We start from the raw sequence: 18568 nt of genomic DNA, 5'->3' as shown, positions 1-18568 counted from the left end.
GCTGAAGAGGATGGCTGTGATGCATGGCTATTTGACCTGCATCAGTGGATAGAAGAACCACTTGTAATGCACACATTGCATGATGCTGGAAGGTCCCAAATGCAATTTCTAGTCATAAATCAACTAGCATTTGATCAACCAGCTGGCGGTTCTTAGTTGCACCAAAGATTATTGAAACAATGGCACATAGAATTTTTTGTGTTTCTTTCTGTAAGGAGGAACGCATAAGCTGCTCTGGCTGTGCAATGTAATCCTGCCATGCCTTTGTATTTCTTGGCTGTGACATTAAATCGGATGATATGAACAGGAGTAGATCCTTCAGTGATCTGCAGTCCACCATATAGTGCCACAATGCCATTTTATCCATACCTAATCAGTGATCCTTGGAACTTTACCCTAACAAAAACCTCCTTGATCTTGGAAACACAAGGAACTGCAGATACTGGTTTACAAAAAAAACGACACTATAAGTGCTGAGTATCACTGGAGAACATCGATCTTATTTGTTAAAGCTACTCGCGTTCTCTTTTTGCCTCCTGGTTTTTCTCTTAAAAGTACTTCGATACCTCTTTAACCCCTCAGGGATTTGCTCAATCCTAGCTGCCTATATCTGACATATGCCTCCTTTTACTTCTTGACAAGTTTCACTGTTTCTTGGCATCCAGGGTTCTTTGCTCCTGCCATCGTTGCTCTAACAGGAACATGCTGGCCCTGAACCTTCGCTATCTCACGTTTAAAAGACTCCCACTTACCAGTTGTCTCTACCTACATGCAGCCTCCCACAATCAACCTTCAAATTGAACCCCTGGGGGCGGTGCAATGGCACAGCAGTAGACCTGCTGCCTTACAATGCCAGAGATCCGGGTTCGATCCTGTCCATGTAGTTTGTACGATCTCCCTGTGGCCACTTGGGTTTTCTCAGCGTGCTCCCACACCAAAGACGTACAGATTTGTAAGTTAATTGTCTTCAGTAAAATTGTAAATTGTCCGTAGTCTGTAGGATATTATTAGTGTATGGGAATCACTTGTCGGCACAGACTCTGGGCCGAAGGGCCTGTTTCCACGCTGTATCTCTAAACTAAACTAAATGATGTCAATCTTGGCCTTTGAACCCACCATCCATCAAATCAGTTTCAGTGTCAGCATAGTCAAATCTTTTAGGAGGATGTGGGGGGAACCTCATTGTAAAAAGCCAGGATAGAGTGAATAGTGAAAGGCCTGGATAGAATGAATGTGGAGAGGATGTTTCCACCGGTGGGAGGCTGCAGGACCAGAGGCCATAGCCTCAGAATAAAAGGACGTACCTTTAGAAAGGAGATGAAGAGGAATTTCTTTATCCATCCTTGATAAGTATGGGTGTTTGGGGTTATGGGGAGAAAGCAGGAGAATGGGGTTGAGGGAAAGATAGATTAGCCACGATTAAATGGCAGAGTAGACTTGATGGACCAGGCGGCCTTAATCTGTTCCAAAAATTTATGAACATATGAATCTCCTCGATTAGGTTAACTCGCACCCTTTTACGCTGATAGAATTACCAGGAAAGTTAATTTTATAACATAACTTTTTAAGCCCGAGTACCATTTTGGTTAATTTTATCAATTATCCAACTAAATTTAGCATTCTCCTTTCCTCTTGCTATTTTAGCTAGATTGAAACAAATCTTATTATTCCTGTAGCTTTCGGAATGCAAAATAATTGGGTAATACTTTTTGCCAGGTTGCTATCAAACGGCATTGTATTTGTTCAAAGGTATTCACTTTATCTTCATTGCTAGACAGTAGATGGCAGTGACTCCACTTACAGACCATCTGTTGTGTTACTTCATTTAAAAATAATTCACCCCATCTTTTCTCCAATTGATCTTACATTTCCTTTCGTATTCTTACTTTACCTAATAATTTGCTAGACTTTAAAAGTGCTTTTTCATTTTTCCTTTTTCTCTGAGGTGTACCGTCACAAATACAAGTTAGTATTTATAATAGTACAAGCTAGCATTTATTTCGAGAGGGATGTCATGTTGAGGCTTTGTATGGCACTGGTCATTCTGCATTTACAGTATTGTGAGCAGTTTTGGGCTCCCATATCTGAAGAAGGATATGCTGGCATTGGAGAGGGTCTTGTAGAGGTTTACGAGAATGATTCCAGGAATGAATGGGGTAAGATATGATGAGCATTTGACGGCACTGGAGCTGTACTCGCTGGAGTTTAGGATTGGGGGGGGGGGACCTCATTGCAACTTACCTAATAGTGAAAGGCCTGGATAGTATGAATGTGGAGAGGATGTTTCCACTAGCAGGAGAGTCTAGGACCAGAGGCCATGGCCTCAGAATAAAATGATTACGTTCAGAAATGAGATGAGGAGGAATTTCTTTAGTCAGAGAGTGGCAAATCTGTGGAATTCATTGCCACACACAGTTGTGGGGAGTTAAGTCAATGGATATTTTTAAGGTGGAGATTAACAGATTCTTGATTAGTAAGAGTGTCAGGGGTTATGGGGAGAATGCTGGAGAATGGGGTTGAGAGGGAAAGATAGATCAGCCATGATTGAATGGTGGGGTAGACTTGATGGGCTGATTGGTCTAATTCTGATCCTATAACTTATGAACATGAGTTTTAAAAGTATCCAATTTTTGTCAATCAATATAAATTTTCACAATACCATGTCATTAAGCTTGAAAAAGTGTAGGACCTGAATCCAGTAACTGGATTTACAAGGATGGCCCGAACTATAGGGTGAAGTTGGGCAAGTTATTTCTTGGAGTGCAGGAGGCTGAGGGACGATCGTTACCAGGTGAATAAAATCATGCGGGGAATAGATAGGATGAATGCACAGAGTCTTTTACCTGCGGTAGGGGAATCGAGAACCCGAGGGCATAAGTTTAAGGTAATAGTGGAAAGATTTAATGGGAACCTGAGGGGCAACATCTTCACTAAGAGGGTGGTAGATAAATGGAACAAGCTTCCAGAGGAGGTTGTACGATGTACATGGATAGGAAAGATTTCGAGGGATATGGGCTAAATGCTGACAAATGGGACCAGCTCAGATGCTGCATCTTGGTCTTCATGATTGAGTTGAGCTAATGGGCCTGTTTCTGTGCTCTTGATTCTAAGCTTTTTCTTTAGTTGTCATTGGAGTTACTTTGGTTAAATTGAATGCATTGATTTGTTCAACATTTACTCTCGCAACCTTAATTGGCGATCCCTTATCTTGAAACCACAGCTCCCAGTTCCATATCTCCTCTTCCAATGTGGGGAGAATAAAGTACGGAATTAGTTGTTAATGGGTAGTAATGTAAAAAGGGGAGGATGACATCAGTGTGCACTCGATAGGCAAAGGGCCTGTTTCTGTGCTGTATCTCTTTATGATGCAATACCAGACTATTATTTTATCATACAAGAATGCAAATTATTTCATTAAATGTAACTGTAGTACACGCTGTCCCTTCATCTAAGTCATGCATAATGATTAGAAGCAATCAAGGCTCAGAGCTGAGCTGTTGCATCCCACGACAACATGCCAATCTGAAAATGACTCATTTATCCCAACTCTTTCTTTTCTGTAAGTTGGAAATCCTCTGTCCATACTAATATTTCCGCTCCAATACTGAGAGCTCTTAACTGATAAAGCCACACAGCACAAACAGGCCCTTTTCCATCCCAACTCTTTCCTTGTTGTCAACATGCCCTCTGTCATACTATATATTTCCGCTCCAACTCCCAACTCCTTTGAAATTGGAAATCCTTTCCATACTAATATTTCCGCTCCAATACTGAGAGCTCTTAACTGGTCATAAAGCCACACAGCACGGAAACAGGCCCTTCATTCCAACCCCATCAATGCGTCCCATTGGCCCTTTGAACCTTTCCTATCCATGTACCTGTCCAAGTGCCTTTTTAAATAATGTTATAGTACTTGCCTCAACTACTTCATCTGGTAGCTCATTCCAAATACCCACCACCCTCTGAATGTAAATGTTGGCCCTCGGGCTCCTATTATATCTTTCCCCTCTCATCTTAAACCTATGCCCCCGTTCCTGATTTCCCTACACTGGGTCAGAGGACTGCATTCAGAGCAGGAACTTTGTATGTATACAAAAATGCTGGAGAAATTCAAATGGGTGAGGCAGCATCTATGGAGTGAAGGAAATAGGCAACGTTTCGGGTCGAAACCCTTCTTCAGACTGATGTGAGGGTGGGTGGGGCAGGAAGAAGAAAGGGAGAGGTGGAGTCAGTGAGCTGAGGGAGAGCTGAGAAGGGGAGGAGAAAGTAGGGACTACCTGAAATAAGAGGTCGATGTTCATACCGCTGGGGTGCAAGCAAAATATGAGGTTGTTGCTCCTCCAATTTACAGTGGTCCTCACTCTGGCCATGGAGGAGGCCCATGGGAGAAAGGTCGGATTTAGAATGGGAGAGGGAGTTGAAGTGCTGAGCCACCGGGAGATGAGTTTGGTTATTGCGAACCGAGCAGAGGTGTTTGGCGAAGCGATCGCCAACAAAAGAGGAACTTCGTATGTGGATTTTATTATGCACCTTTCAGAAATTGAAATCAAAATCTTCTAGTTCCTTGAGGCCGTCTCGATCATCACATCCCAAAAAACTCATAAATTTATGAGTGTGATTCCCGTACATTTCTCCCATTTTTTCCATGTTAAATGTCCAATAGTTTACTGGATTTTCAATCTGCCTTCCTTTCGTGAACTATGAAACTGGCATAGAAGATGAGTTGAGGTGGCAGGTCAACCATGTCTGGCATGGTGTGCATGGTGATCTATTTATGCCCTTACATTCTTTGTGAAAACCACATCAATCTGCTTGCTGTATACTGAAATTGATTAGATTATATATCCACAAAATGTAAATCAAAGCTTGCCAAGAATTATTATGCCTTCACTTTAACTCCGCATAATTGTTCGATGATGAGTGTTATTTAGAATCATATAACGCAAACAAGTACTTCAGTCCAACTCATCCATGCCAGCCATGATGCCCCATTCTAAGCTAGCCCCATTTGCCTACATTTTGTCAATATCATTTTAAACATTCCATATCCATGTACCTATCAGGTGTCTATTAACTGTTATAGCACCTGCCTCAACTACCTCCTCTGGCAGTCCATTCCATATACCACCAACCTCTGAGTTAATTTACTGCCTTTCAGTTTCTCTGGTGCTATGTTGAATCTTACTCTTTCAAGAATTGCACGGAAACATTTATAAAAATCCTTTTGATATTTTTCTCTCACAATTAAATCTTTATTTTTCTTTCTGTGACTGATGGAATTTGCTTACTCTAATTTATAATTTCTTCTCAAACTTTGTGCTGTTTATTGTACAAGCCTTCTAACTGATTGGTTCAGGGAATATCACATTTGATTTCCCTCTGTTCAGTTAGGTCCCAGATGCCCAGTTTTGCTGCTGCACCACAATCAGCCAGCACTTTCAGCAACTTCCATGTAAAACCTACTGCAATGTCGTCTAACTTATGTCAGATAGCAAAAGATTCCTGCTACAGCAAAAGCAGCCCAATATTATGTTTGTTTGTTTGTTTGTCCACTTTTTTTCATTTCACTGCACATCTCGTATGTGTATGTGACGAATAAACTTGACTTGACTTGTTATTCTCCTTATACAGTTGAAAAAGCTGACTTCTATTGTTAATGACAGACTCTACTGATAACTGTGAACAGAGTAATGGCATAGCTAGTAGAGCCGCTGCCTCATGATTATGGATTACTGCCACTGCTTCCAGAAGATTACGGAGATTCGGCATGTCGAAGAGGATTCTCCTAAACGTCTACATGTGCACGGTAGAGAGCATTCTGACTGGTTGCATCATGGCCTGGTTCGGCAACTTTTACTTCCAGGAGTGAAAAAGACTACAAAAAGCTGTGACCACTGCCCAGTCCATCACCAGCTTTGACCTCCCCACCCTCGACGGAATCTATCGTAGTCACTGCCTCAAAAAGGCAGCCAAAATCATCAAGGACCCACACCATCCTGGCTACACATTTAACTCACCATTATCATCAGGAAGGAGGTACAGGAGCCTGAAAACTGTCATGTCCAGGTTCAGGAACAGCTTCCCTACAGCCATCAGACTATTAAACACAACAATGAATAAGCTCTGAGCTCTGAACTACAAAATACTATATTATTATTGTACATTTATTGAACTTTTTCTTTTTTTCTCTTCCCCAGTTATGTACTATGTTTATTAACTCACACATTCTGTTGTGCTGCAACAAGTAAGAATTTCATTGTCCCATCCGGGATATATGACAATAAAACGCTGTTGATTTGACTTGACTTGACTCTTGACTCATGACGCCAAAGACCTGTGTTCAATCCTGACCTTGGATGCTGTCTGTGTGGAGTTAGCCCGATCCCCATGCGATTGTGGAAGTTTCTTCCATGCACTCTGGTTTCTTCCCATGTCCCAGTGGCATATGGGTTGGGAGGTTAATTGGATGTTGTAAATTTTCTGTAGTCTGTATGTGGGTAGTTGAACTGGGGGGTGGGGGGAGTTGAAGAGAACGTGGGGTGAATAAAGTATTGGCTTAATCTGTAACAAATAACGGATAGTTGATGGTCAGTGTGGACTTGCTGGAGTGAACACCCTGTTTCTGCACTGTACCTTTCTACGATAAACTAATATTTTGTCATCCAATAATACCAATTCTCAATGCTAAAACCCTCCATGCTCTCTTGTGTTGGACATTTCCACCCATGTTCTGTCTACCTTCCAACAGAGGGCATAGCTATAAGGTGAGAGGGGGAACTGTAATGGAGATGTGCAGGGCAAGTTTTTATTTTTTACATAGTGGGTGGTGGGGACCTGGAACTCATTGTCAGTGGTGGTGGTGTAGACGGACACGATAGTGACGTTTAAGAGGCTTTTAGCAAGGCATATGGAAATGCAGGGAATAGAGGGATATGGATCACGTGCAGACAGATGAGACCATTTTGTTAGGCATCATTTTTGGCACAGACATTGTGGGCCAAAGGGCCCTTTCCTGTGCTGTATTGTTCTATGTTATGTGTATCTTATCTATGCCTCTTATTTTTCTTGCGTATGGTGTGCACAGCCTAAAGTTGTAGGACAACTTGTTCTATTTGATCTTCCTTGATTGTGCACGCCAGGTTGATTGCATTCGTCGAAACAGGGCAGACCACGTGAAGGTTGCAATCTCCCACCCCATATATGCCTCTCATAATTTTATATACATTCCTGTGTTCCAAATTTTTTTTTCCACCCCACCTCATGCGTTATTCCTTTTTTTTTAATTGAAATCTACTCAATTTGGTGCTCTTGTTTTTTGCATTCATCCTCTTTTTATTTGCATCTCGGATCAGGACATCTTGACCTTCTTCCTTGTTTTGATAATGTTAGCATAATTCAATGTTTTTTCAATTAAATATTTTTGAATGATGTATTCAGAACATATTTTTGTTTTTCCATGCTTTTTCTCTATTTTCAACTAGTCCTTTGTAATGAATAGGCAATTAAAATTTCCCAGAACTGTAATTTTGTTACTCCTACTGATAGCCATTATCTGCAGCTTTTCTTTTCCAGTTTCCTCCCACAGACAGTGAGTCTTCAGTTTAAAAATGGAAAATGCTATAGACATCCAGCATAATGGTTTGTGCTTCAGGAGCAAGGTGCTTCCTCGGAACAAGGCTCAATGGTTCTTTATTGTCATGTATGCACGGCACAGTGAAATTCATTTGCTCAACCAACAAATGCACAGTTGCCATATTTTGGTGCCGTTTACAAAGAAAAAGTCTGAAGTCCAGTCCACAGCATTAAACAATGCTGCATTAAAACCAACTAAATACTAGACTAACCACAGCAGGAGAAACTTTAGGGCCTGACCCACTTACGAGTTCTTGGCACGCAAATTACGCGACCTCATGGTCGCGTGAGTCACACGGGCATCATATTGCCGCGCAGGGCTTGTCCCAATGAGAAGAGCAGAGGGGTATGTAGTTGTGCGCGACATCGCGCAGGGCTCCAAAACTTTTGTAGCGAATGAAATCTATGCGTGCCAACGGCCTGTCACGGAACTGATGGCCAAACTGGGACAGGCCCAAGACCCTGGCGCGACACAACGTCTCGTCTCCAACAGCAGCAGAAGCAGGCAAACGATTGCCAAACTCTGACTGGGGCTCACGGCCATTGTAGTCCGGATCCGCCCCCTCTTCTACTCCAAGAAAATTGAAGACAGACACAAAATGCTGGAGTAACTCAGCGGGACCGGCAGCATCTCTGGAGAGAAGCAAAAGGTGACGTTTCGGGTCAAGACCCTTCTTTCAGACCGAAGAAGGGTCTCGACACGAAACATCACCCATCCCTTCTCTCCAGAGATGCTGCCGGTCCCGCTGAGTTACTCCAGCATTTTGAGTGCATCTTCAAATGATGTCACGCGCTCCAGACGGCTGTGCGGTCGAATGAAGTCTCGCGTGACCTTCGCGAGACAGTCGCTGCTCAACGCGACCACGAGGTCGCGTAATTAGCGTGCCAAGGACACGTAAGTGGGACAGGGGGTTTACATTTCAACCACTTTCAGGTCATTCAGTGCCTTTATACTTACAGTGGCTTGCAAAAGTTTTCATACCCCTTGAACTTTTCCACATTTTGTCACGTTACAACCACAAACGTAAATGTATTTTATTGGGATTTTATGTGATAGACCAACACAAAGTGGTGCATAATTGTGAAGTGGAAGGAAAATGATACATGGTTTTCAAATTTTTTTACAAATAAAAAACTGAAAAGTGTGGCGTGCAAAAGTATTCAGCCCCCTTTACTCTGATACCCTTAAATAAAATCCAGTGCAACCAATTGCTTTCAGAAGTCACCTAATTAGTAAATAGAGTCCACTTGTGTGTAATCTAATCTCAGTATAAATACAGCCGTTCTGTGAAGGCCTCAGAGGTTCCCAAACCAATGAGGTGCTTCAAATGTCAGAAATTTGGGCATATAGCTAAAATGTGCAAGGGGGCGAGGAAATGCGCAAGGTGTAGCGGGGTCCATGAATATGGTCAGTGTGGAGAGGGAGTCAGACCAAAGTGCTGTAATTGTGGAGGAGAGCATAGTGTGGCTTACTGGGGATGTGAGGTGATGAAAAGCGAAGCTGAAGTACAGTAGATGGGGTGGTTATGGGGTAAAAGGAGCAAATTAATAATATTAATAAAATATCAAGGGGGGTAATTAGCGTGAGTGCAGGGGGGGGGGGAGATAGTTAGTGTGTGTGACGCCGCATTCCGCCTCCTCCCCCCCACAACCGCACGTTGGGGGAACAGACCCAACGGGTCTGCACTTGGACTAGTAGTGTACACACACACACACACACACACACACTGCAAATATCCATCATTTTCTTTGCTGTGACTTATTTTTGCCAGTTTACTGTTCAGCGATTGTTTAACATTGGGAGATTCTTCAGTAATGACTGCATGAGAATGATAAACCAAGGATTGACAAAAGCAAAAGCCTGTAACTTTTTTTTACATGCCAAATTAATGGCCTAATAATATCAGAACCTGCATCACATGTGATTGCAGAAAGTTACCATCCATAAATATAGTGAAGGAGATATCAGAAATATAAGAGCGAATGTTCATGTATTGTATTGGAAAGTTGACCCTAATCACTCATTGATATCTCTAAGTTATGTGATATGCACACTGTTGCTCATCTCTCATGTTACATTATATATGAACGTTTTAAGGAAGACAGTCAGAGAGTAATTATTAGGCTTGACTAGTAATATTCAAATTCATCTACATATCCAGTTATTATCTCCATTTCTATTCAGAAGGTCAGAATTTCTGTCCGTGTTAATCAAGCTGTTATACTCGAGTAAGTTAAGTTTCATTTAAAAATAGATATGGTTATGATTTGTTGAAAAATAAATCTCATTTTATTTTTTTTTGACTTGTTTATTTTCAATACAGATATATAATTACTCTGATGTAGTGCAAGGTGTTTGGCTTTGGGAAGCACTCATCTCTGAGTGAATATAAAGTTATTGATGTACAAGATACCTGTGTAGTTTTAGTCAGTATCATTGCCATGTACTATGCTGCAGGAAGTTTGGGTGAATTGCAAAAGGTGGATTTACATAAGCAAATAATTTCTCCAAAACTGGTTTTGCCTTTTCTGGTAACTAGCAGCAGTTAATCTACATGAAAACGACATGTATTAGTTGTCAATGTTTAAGGTTTATAATTGTTCCTGTAAATTGTAGTTAAACATTAAAACTAAATTAGATAAAATTAAATGGTAGACAGTTATGTGGAATTGTGAACCATGAATATTATGTGCAGGAAATGGAACCTAGTTATATACAAGTAGGAAGGAACTGAAGATGCTGATTTACAACAAAAATGCTGGAGTATTTCAGTGGGTCCGGCAGCAACTCTGGAGAAAGGGAATAGGCGACGTTTCAGGTTGAGACCCTTCTTCTGATATTTTAACCCAGACGATCTGAAGAAGGGTCTCAAACAGAAATGTCACCTATTCCTTTTTCTCCAGAGATGATACCTAGTCTGCTGAGTTACTTCAGAATGTTGTGTCCTTCTTCACTTATTAATGGCTTTCCTATGATATGACCTGATATTTATATATTCAAATCTACTTGTATATATTTCATAAGTGAAATCATTTAAAAAAAAAGATAAATGCGACAATGCTGGGAAATTGTGGTCGGTAAACAATTACAGTGTTGCTCAGATTATGGATTGCTTGATCTGAATGCTGATACATTGTCAAATGATTATTGCAACTAGGGACCACAAATATACATTATCATCACATTGCTTCTGGATTTCAAAATAACTGTTAACACATTTTCTCAATTTAGCGTTGAGCTGTCCCCTCCCCCATTCCAAATCTCCAGCCGCATGCCAAAATAGGAATAACAAATGTACATATTTGCAAATAAAGTGCCTCATCTGAAAATCTGGCAGGAACGATTATTGGACTGGAGTGTGAGATTAGGCGTGCAAATTAGCAAAAAGGTCTTTGTTCACCAGTGTCCTTGAATAATCATGACTAAAAATAGCGCCTCTAGTTCCATTCATGGTCCCACTGCACTAGGGTTTAGCACAACATCCCTCTGCAGCACCACAATCAAAGAAAGCAGGAGGAGTAACTCAACTGAATGTCAGAAATAATAGTTTCTGGGAGGTGAGTGCTTTGAAGAGTGGGTCAGATATAGTTTTAGTTTCCTAGTTTTAGACATACCGCATAGAAACAGGCCCTTCGGCCCACCGAGTCCATGCCATCCACCGATCACCTGTTCATTAGCTTTATGTTATCCCACTTTTGCATTCTACACGCAAAGAACTTGATGTTATTGTACATGACCCACTAGTCAAGCAATAACCTTCCAGAAACACTTATGACAGTCAGTTGATTTAATCCAAAGATTCAGGAATTCAGTCCAAGAATTGGAACGAGCTGCTGGATGAGGTAGTTGAGGCAGGTACTATCACAACGTTTAAGAAACTTATGGATAGGATTGGTTTAGAGGGATATGGACCAAATACAGGCTGGTGGGACCAGTTTAGATGGGTCATGTTGGTTGATGTGAGCAAGTTGGGCCTGTTTCCACACTGTATGACTATGACTAATTAAAATAATTTAAAGATACAAATAATGTAGCTGCACTGTTAATTCTTCACTTAGCTGCTTATCGGTCATAATCTTATTCATATGCATCTTAGCTTTCTATGTTTCCTTGTGCTTTTCTGCAAACTTTTTAACGATATATTTTTTACAATACCTTGGAATTTCTACAATATATATAGAGTATTTTTAAAGCAGAGATTGACAGGTTCTTGATTAGCAAGGTTACAGGGAAAAGGCAGGGAATGGGTTGGGTGGAATAAGTAGGTCAGTCACGATCAAATGGCGGAGCAGGCTTGAGGAGCCAAATAGCCTAATTCTGCTCCTATATCTTATCTTATGGTCTAATTGTATTGTAAAAAAGGCCTGTCCCACTTACGCAGTTTTATTCGGCGACTGCCGGCACCTGTCATAGTCGCAGCAGGTCGCCGAAAATGTTCAACATGTTGAAAATCCAGCAGCTACACGAAAAAGGTACGACTGTTTGGAAGACTACTCATGGGGTGATGCCTGTATGGGCATGACTAGTCGCCCAAAGAGTCGTATCTTTTCCTGGTCCCCGCTGGATTTTTAACATGTTGATAATTTTCGTCAACCTGCTTGCGACTATGATGGGTGTCGGCAGTCGCAGAAAAAATCGGGTAAGTGGGATACGCCCTTAATATCTACCTGTCTGGAATGGGATTGAATTACACTTTTTAAAAGGCCATACTGTGGCGCCATCTGGTGGTTAAGCCAGTGATAGATCGAAACCTCATTAGTAGAACTGGAACGGGCACGTGACTACGTTTGGCACGAAGATGACGTCATGAGTCACGGGTGTGCCCAACTGCAACTGCAAGGACTCAGTGAGTGCTCACTCTCAGCACGCGAGTGTCTGACTCTCTATCTGCCAATAAAGATCACTTTGTTCTCAAATGAGTGTCTCGCTATAATATTTCATAATTGTAAAGCATATCCATAAAATATACAAACTAATATGTAAGTCATCCAGTCTTTCTACAGAAAAGACTAAGTTTAAGCATTCTGTCTGCATTTTGCACTATGTCTGTTTTAAGGTTAGACACCTGATAACACCATCTCTCTGTAATTATTACCATAACATGAATGTCAGTTCTAGGAAGTTCTTGGTGGATTTAAGAGGCTGGTGTTTCCTATTTCAGCATCTTGCCTGCAGTGCTTGGTGATTTATTTTCTATTTCAGACACAAAATCTTTATTCTGAGTTGCTTGTAAACATATCACAACATTGAGTCCATCTTTCATGATTTATTTCACGATGGATGCCACAACAGATTTGTGTGATCTGATTTTGGTAGCAGCACTTACATACTTGCTTTCCATGTTGTCAATTTGATCGTAATGGTCGCTCTCATTTGGATACAAGAAATCGTAGATGCTGGAATCTTAAGCAAAAAAACATAATAGAGGAACTCAGCAGGCCAGGCAGCATCTGTGGAGGGATTAGACAGGTCGGGGCCCTTCTGACTCTGGTCTGGAGTCTAAAGAAGGGTCATATGAGCTGGATATAGCTCTTAGGGCTAACGGAATCAAGCGGTATAGGGAGAAAGCAGGAACGGGGTACTGATTTTGGATGATCATCCATGATCATATTGAATGGCGGGGCTGGCTCGAAGGGCCGAATGGCCTACTTCTGCACCTGTTTTCTATGTTTCTATGTCATTCCCTCCAGAGATGCTGCCTGACCTGCTGAGTTCCTCCAGCACTTTTTTTGTCGTGACTCTCATTTTTCTCCTTGTTTTAATTCAACAATTGATCTTCTGTGTTTGGTGTGTTGATGGGGCCTGGACTACTTAAGTGTTCACCGCTTCCAATCATTTATTTTATACTTCTATTACTTACTGAGTAGTCGTTAATTAAAAGCTTGTTTTTCAGTGCTAATCCCTTTCCATCAGTACCTGATATTTTTCATCTCAAGCCTTAATATAAGATCCACAATTCTTATTCATCCTCAGCAATTAGACCAATGACGTTAGCAATATGTAGATGGTGAAGAATTCTTCTTGGTATAGATGCAATTGCAGTAACATTCTTCAGATTTACTTGCATTAGGTTTTCAGGAAAGAATTTGAACAAAATGAGGGGAAGACTGGAAATGCCCGATGAACACATTGATGGAGTAGAAATCCTCTCCAACAAATCTCATCTGAGATGTTGCAATCTTTTGCCTGTACAATATTCAGTGAGTGTAGATGAAAGCCCTTTGGGCACAATGGCAGGAGCAGGTCTAATTCCATAGTGCACCAAGGCCACATGCAGATTGGAGGAACAGCACCTCATATTTTGCTTGGGCTGCTTACAACCCAGTGGTATAAATGTTGATTTCTCTAATTTCATGTAACCCCAGCATTTCCCTCCCTCACCCTAGCCATCCTACTAGTTCCACTGTTCGCATCCCTGTGTCCCTTCATTATCACCTCTTCCCCAGCCAACAATGGGCAATTATGAGCTCCAATCTTCCTTGGTCATCTGTTGTCGGCCATGTTATGTTCTGGCCTTTTCCTACCTCCAGTTCCCTCACCCCCTACTTTCAATATGAAGAAGGGTTCCGACCCAAAACTTCATTCATCTTTTTTCTCCAAAGATGCTGCCGGACACTGTGTGTACCTTCAGTATAAACCATCATCTGCAGTTCCTTCCGACGCATATAGTAAACCAACCTCAGTAGTTTTTTGCCAATTCTATTTGATGTGGGTGCCATGAAAACAGTTTAGTTGACCTAATTTGCTCACAATTCACATCTCGTGTCTCGCAGCCTTTTGTCTTGTTTTCATCTCTGCTCTTTGTCCATCCGTTTTTAAATAAGGCCCCCTCGCTTGCATTCCACCTATCACTTTAAAGGACACAAAGTGCTGGAGTAACTCAGCAGGGTCAGTCAGCATCTTTGGAGAACATGGAGAGAGGAGAAAGGTGGGACGGGATAAAGTCAGGCAAGTGATAGGTGGATAAGTGATAGGATACCTGTATCCACCTTTCATTGATTCACATGAATCACAAATGATTAATTTGTTCTTTGTACCTTTTCATACCTCTAATTTCCCTCTCCACTGACTCTGTGTGAAGACTGTGTCTCAACCTGAAACGTCACCTATTCCTTTTCTCCAGGCTGCTGCCCTTGCCTGACCTGCTGAGTTATTCCAGCATTTTGTGTTTAACCTCCACCTCCCATTCACCTGACTTTGACCGGCCCCACAGCTCTTTCAGCTTTCACCCCCTACTACAATCATTCATCAAAATATCGCCTATCCATGTTATCCAGTGATGCCGTCTGACTCGCTGAGTTCTCCAGCACTTTTTTTTAAACCTAATTTGTTCAGTGTTTTTGTGCCCTCCTACAATCTGACATTACAGTGGATGTAAATATAAATCTAATAACAATCCAAAAAGTACAGCCCTGAACTGCTGGAAATCTACAATGGCGCCAGTAATGCTGGTACACCTCAGCAGGTTATTGAGGTTTTGGTGTGAAAAGGAAAAAGATTAGCAATTTAAGTCCCTGATCAAAGAAATGTGTTTTTCGTTTTTTGACAGGTCACTGATTACTTCAGTGGAACAATATCTTAAACCAAATATTTAACAATGTTAAAACCATTTCTTTTAAACACCTGAATTGGGGATTTTGTTTTAGTTCTAGGTGGCGTATGGTGAAGTACAAACTTGATTTTAGCTGCCTTATTCAATTTAAATATTTTACATTGCTCCACTGAAGAATAAATTATAAAAATATGTGGAAAATCAATCGCTAAACTGACATTTATCTGTCATCAAATAACACAATTCGGCAACCCATAACTGCAAGTGTAAACATTTACTGTGATCAGAGGGTCCGGATCCAAAACGTTGCTGTCTGTTTCCTCCAGAGATGCTGCCTGACCAGCTGAGTTCCTCCAGCACTTTGTGTTTTGACTAGGTATTTGAATGATACCAATACTAAGACAGGTGCTATTTTTTGCTGTTCCACCACTTCTTCATCTCTGATTGCATTTACTCCCGCAAGGCTTAGGTTTATGTTAATTCTTGTCATGTGTACCAAGGTAGTGAAAAGCTTTGTTTTGTATGCTATCCAATCAGATCGGATAACATAATACATCAATATATATACTCATATGCAATAGGTATTCCGAACGGGAAGATACAGAGTGAAGAATATAGTTCTCAGCATTGTAGCGTTTCAGTTCCATAGACAAAGTCCAATGTCCCCAATGGGGTAGAGGTGAATCAGACAGTACCCCTGCTTATGTTTTAGTTATAGTTTAAGAGATACAGCGTGGAAACAGAACCTTTGGCCCACTAAAACCGCTCCGACCATTGATCACCCATACACTATTCCTACGCTATCCACTAGGGGCAATTTACAGAAGCCAATCCAAACCTTCATGTCTTTGGAATGTGGGACGAAACCGATGCACCCGGGGGAAACCCACACTGTTACAGGGAGAATGTACAAACTCCACACAGACAGCACCCGTGGTCAAGATCGAACCAGAGTCTCTGGCGCTGAGGTAGCAACTCCACCACTGCGCCACTCTGCCACCCTGTAAGCCTGATAACAGAGGGGAAGAAGCTGTCCCTGAGTCTGGTGGTGCGCGTTTTCAAGCTTTTGTACAATCTGCAAAATGGGAGCAGGGAGAAGAAGGAATGACTGGGGTGAAACATGTCTTTGATTATGTTGGCAGCTTTTCCGAGGCAGCGTGAAGTGTAAATGGAGTCAATGGTGGGTAGTCTGTGTGATGATCTGAGCTGCATCTACAACTCTCTACTTTGTGATGTATGTATGCTTTATTCTACAACTCCCTTAGAAACCTGTGATTGCAAAATGTATTCAGGTTTAGTTCTGAGTTTTTAGACTAGTTACCAAAATAGAAGCAATCCAATCAAATATAATCCTGGCCTTTCTAATCGTGACTGGTTTCATAGCTTAGAGTCAGGGCATTGTGCATTCTGCTGTGCACATCACACAAAAATAAATAAAAAGCACCTGAGAGCCTGCAGATGCTGTGATTTTTGTGGGAGGAATGATTCACCTTCTCCAGGCCTCTCTGTTATCATGCAGTGTTTTTGTTGAGGTTAAACAGTTCCCAGCTTGTATCTACCATACAGAAATCAAATGTAAAGACTAGTTTCTTTTTTGTACTTAAACACTATATTTGACTGGGCAAAAGGCAGCTGTGGGTTTGATCTGCCCATTGTGCATAGGTTTAAAGTGAAAGGGGCAAAGTTTAAAGGAGATGCATGGGACAACTTTTTAACATAGAGGGTGGCTGGAACGCTCTGCCAGGGGTGATGATTAAGGCAGATATGATAGTGGCATTTAAGTGGTATTTTGATAGGCACTTGGATATGGACAGATAGATTATGCGCAGGTGGATAAGAGATGGTCCAGGCTTGTGTGGTGTAGACATTGTGGACTTAAGGGCCAATTCTTGTGTAGGAGGAAACTTCAGCATATGTTTTGTTGCTAAGATAGACAAAAAATGCTGGAGTAACTCAGAGATGTTGCCTGACCCGGTGAGATACTCCAGCATTTTGTGTCTATCTTGGCACTATTCTCATGCTGTACTGTTCTATGTTCTTTGTTTTACAGTAACTTTTAGGATCTTTTTCAAGACATTTTAATCCATTGAGTTTTCTTTAGACATTGTGTTTTAAAATTGTAAACTTAGGAATGTGATTTTGTTGTCAAATCTGTCTATTAGTTTGATTAATGTTCACTTGTTAGTTCCAGGTGGTTAAACAAAAGTGTAGTTTGTGGTGAAGACAGGTCAAGTTGTAACATTGGATCGATTTTGTTTTGCGATTCAAAATGCCTCCTGTTAAATGTATGGCTATTTAACCTTGTACCTTTGACGAGTTATGATCTGACAAATGAGACGATTAATAACCAGTGTTTCATTGGCCTGATGTCTGGAGAATAAATTAATTTTTGGTTGCTAGTTCCACGCACATTCAGGAGTATTAGCTGCCAATTGAACTGCCCTCTGGACATTTGGTTCCATTGAGTCCTGTATGTTTAGTTTAGTTTAGAGATACAGCATGGAAACAGGTCCTTTGGCCCACCGAGTCCACACCAACCATCGATCAATACAATACAACACAATACCATTTATTGTCATTTGAGCCTCAGTGAGGCTCAAACGAAATTCCGTTTCCACAGCCATACAAACAAAGCCAATTTCCTACAGACATACACACAATTTAATTCACACAAACATCCATCACAGTGAACCCACTGTGATGGAAGGCAAAGTCTTTTCTCTCCCCTGTTCTCCATTTCTCTCCCGATGTCCAAGCCCCAGGCGGACGCTGGAATGTCCCACGGCCATGAAGCCGTGCCGGGCGATATACGGCCCCGCTCCTGGTCGTTCCAACCCCGCGACACGGGCTGGAGAAGTCGCGTTGCGGGAGCTCCGGGAAGCGGTCTCTCCCCTCGGACCCGCGAGCTCCCGATGTCCCGACAGTCCACCGGACCTGCGGCTACGTCACCCATTCACAGTAGTTCTCTTGTCGTATAATTTCTAAGTTTTACCAAAATATTTACTGGGTGGCACAGTGGCGCAGCTGGTAGAGAAGCTAGCTGCCTCACGGCGCCAGAGACTCTGGTTCAATCCTGACCTCGAGTGCTGCTGTGTGGAGTTTGCATGTCCTGTCATGTACTGCATGGGTTGCCTCCGGATGCTTCGGTTTGCTCCCACATCGGGCGGTCATTGTGGCTCAGCGGTAGAGTTGCTGCCTTACAGCGAATGCAGCGCCGGGGACCCGGATATTCTCCCGAATATGGGTGCTATCTGTACAGAGTTTGAACGTTTTCCCCGTGACCTGCGTGGGTTTTCTCTGAGATCTTCGGTTTCCTCCCACACTCTAAAGACGTACAGGTTTGTAGGTTAATTGGCTTGGTAAATGTAAAAATTGTCCCTAAT

At 41.8% G+C, this 18568-nt stretch overlaps 1 protein-coding gene across 3 annotated transcripts in view; it reads left to right on the top strand.

The window, feature by feature from the left end:
- The window catches only part of tbc1d22b (TBC1 domain family, member 22B), a 203253-nt gene that overhangs the window by 172909 nt on the left and 11776 nt on the right, over positions 1-18568 (top strand). Inside the window, exon 12 of one of the 3 annotated variants that reach the window (XM_055654619.1) lies at positions 5632-6151. The exons of the other annotated variants lie outside the window; for them this stretch is intronic. Coding sequence (XP_055510594.1) covers positions 5632-5673 — 42 coding nt within the window. The 3' untranslated portion in view covers positions 5674-6151. Of the gene's footprint in view, positions 1-5631; positions 6152-18568 lie in introns of those variants that run through there. 3 annotated transcript variants of the gene reach the window in all.

This window comes from Leucoraja erinacea, chromosome 24, assembly GCF_028641065.1.
Source record: "Leucoraja erinacea ecotype New England chromosome 24, Leri_hhj_1, whole genome shotgun sequence".
NCBI lineage: Eukaryota > Metazoa > Chordata > Chondrichthyes > Rajiformes > Rajidae > Leucoraja > Leucoraja erinaceus.
The sequence above is the reverse complement of the archived record's forward strand: the minus strand, read 5'-3'. Positions and strand labels throughout refer to the sequence as shown.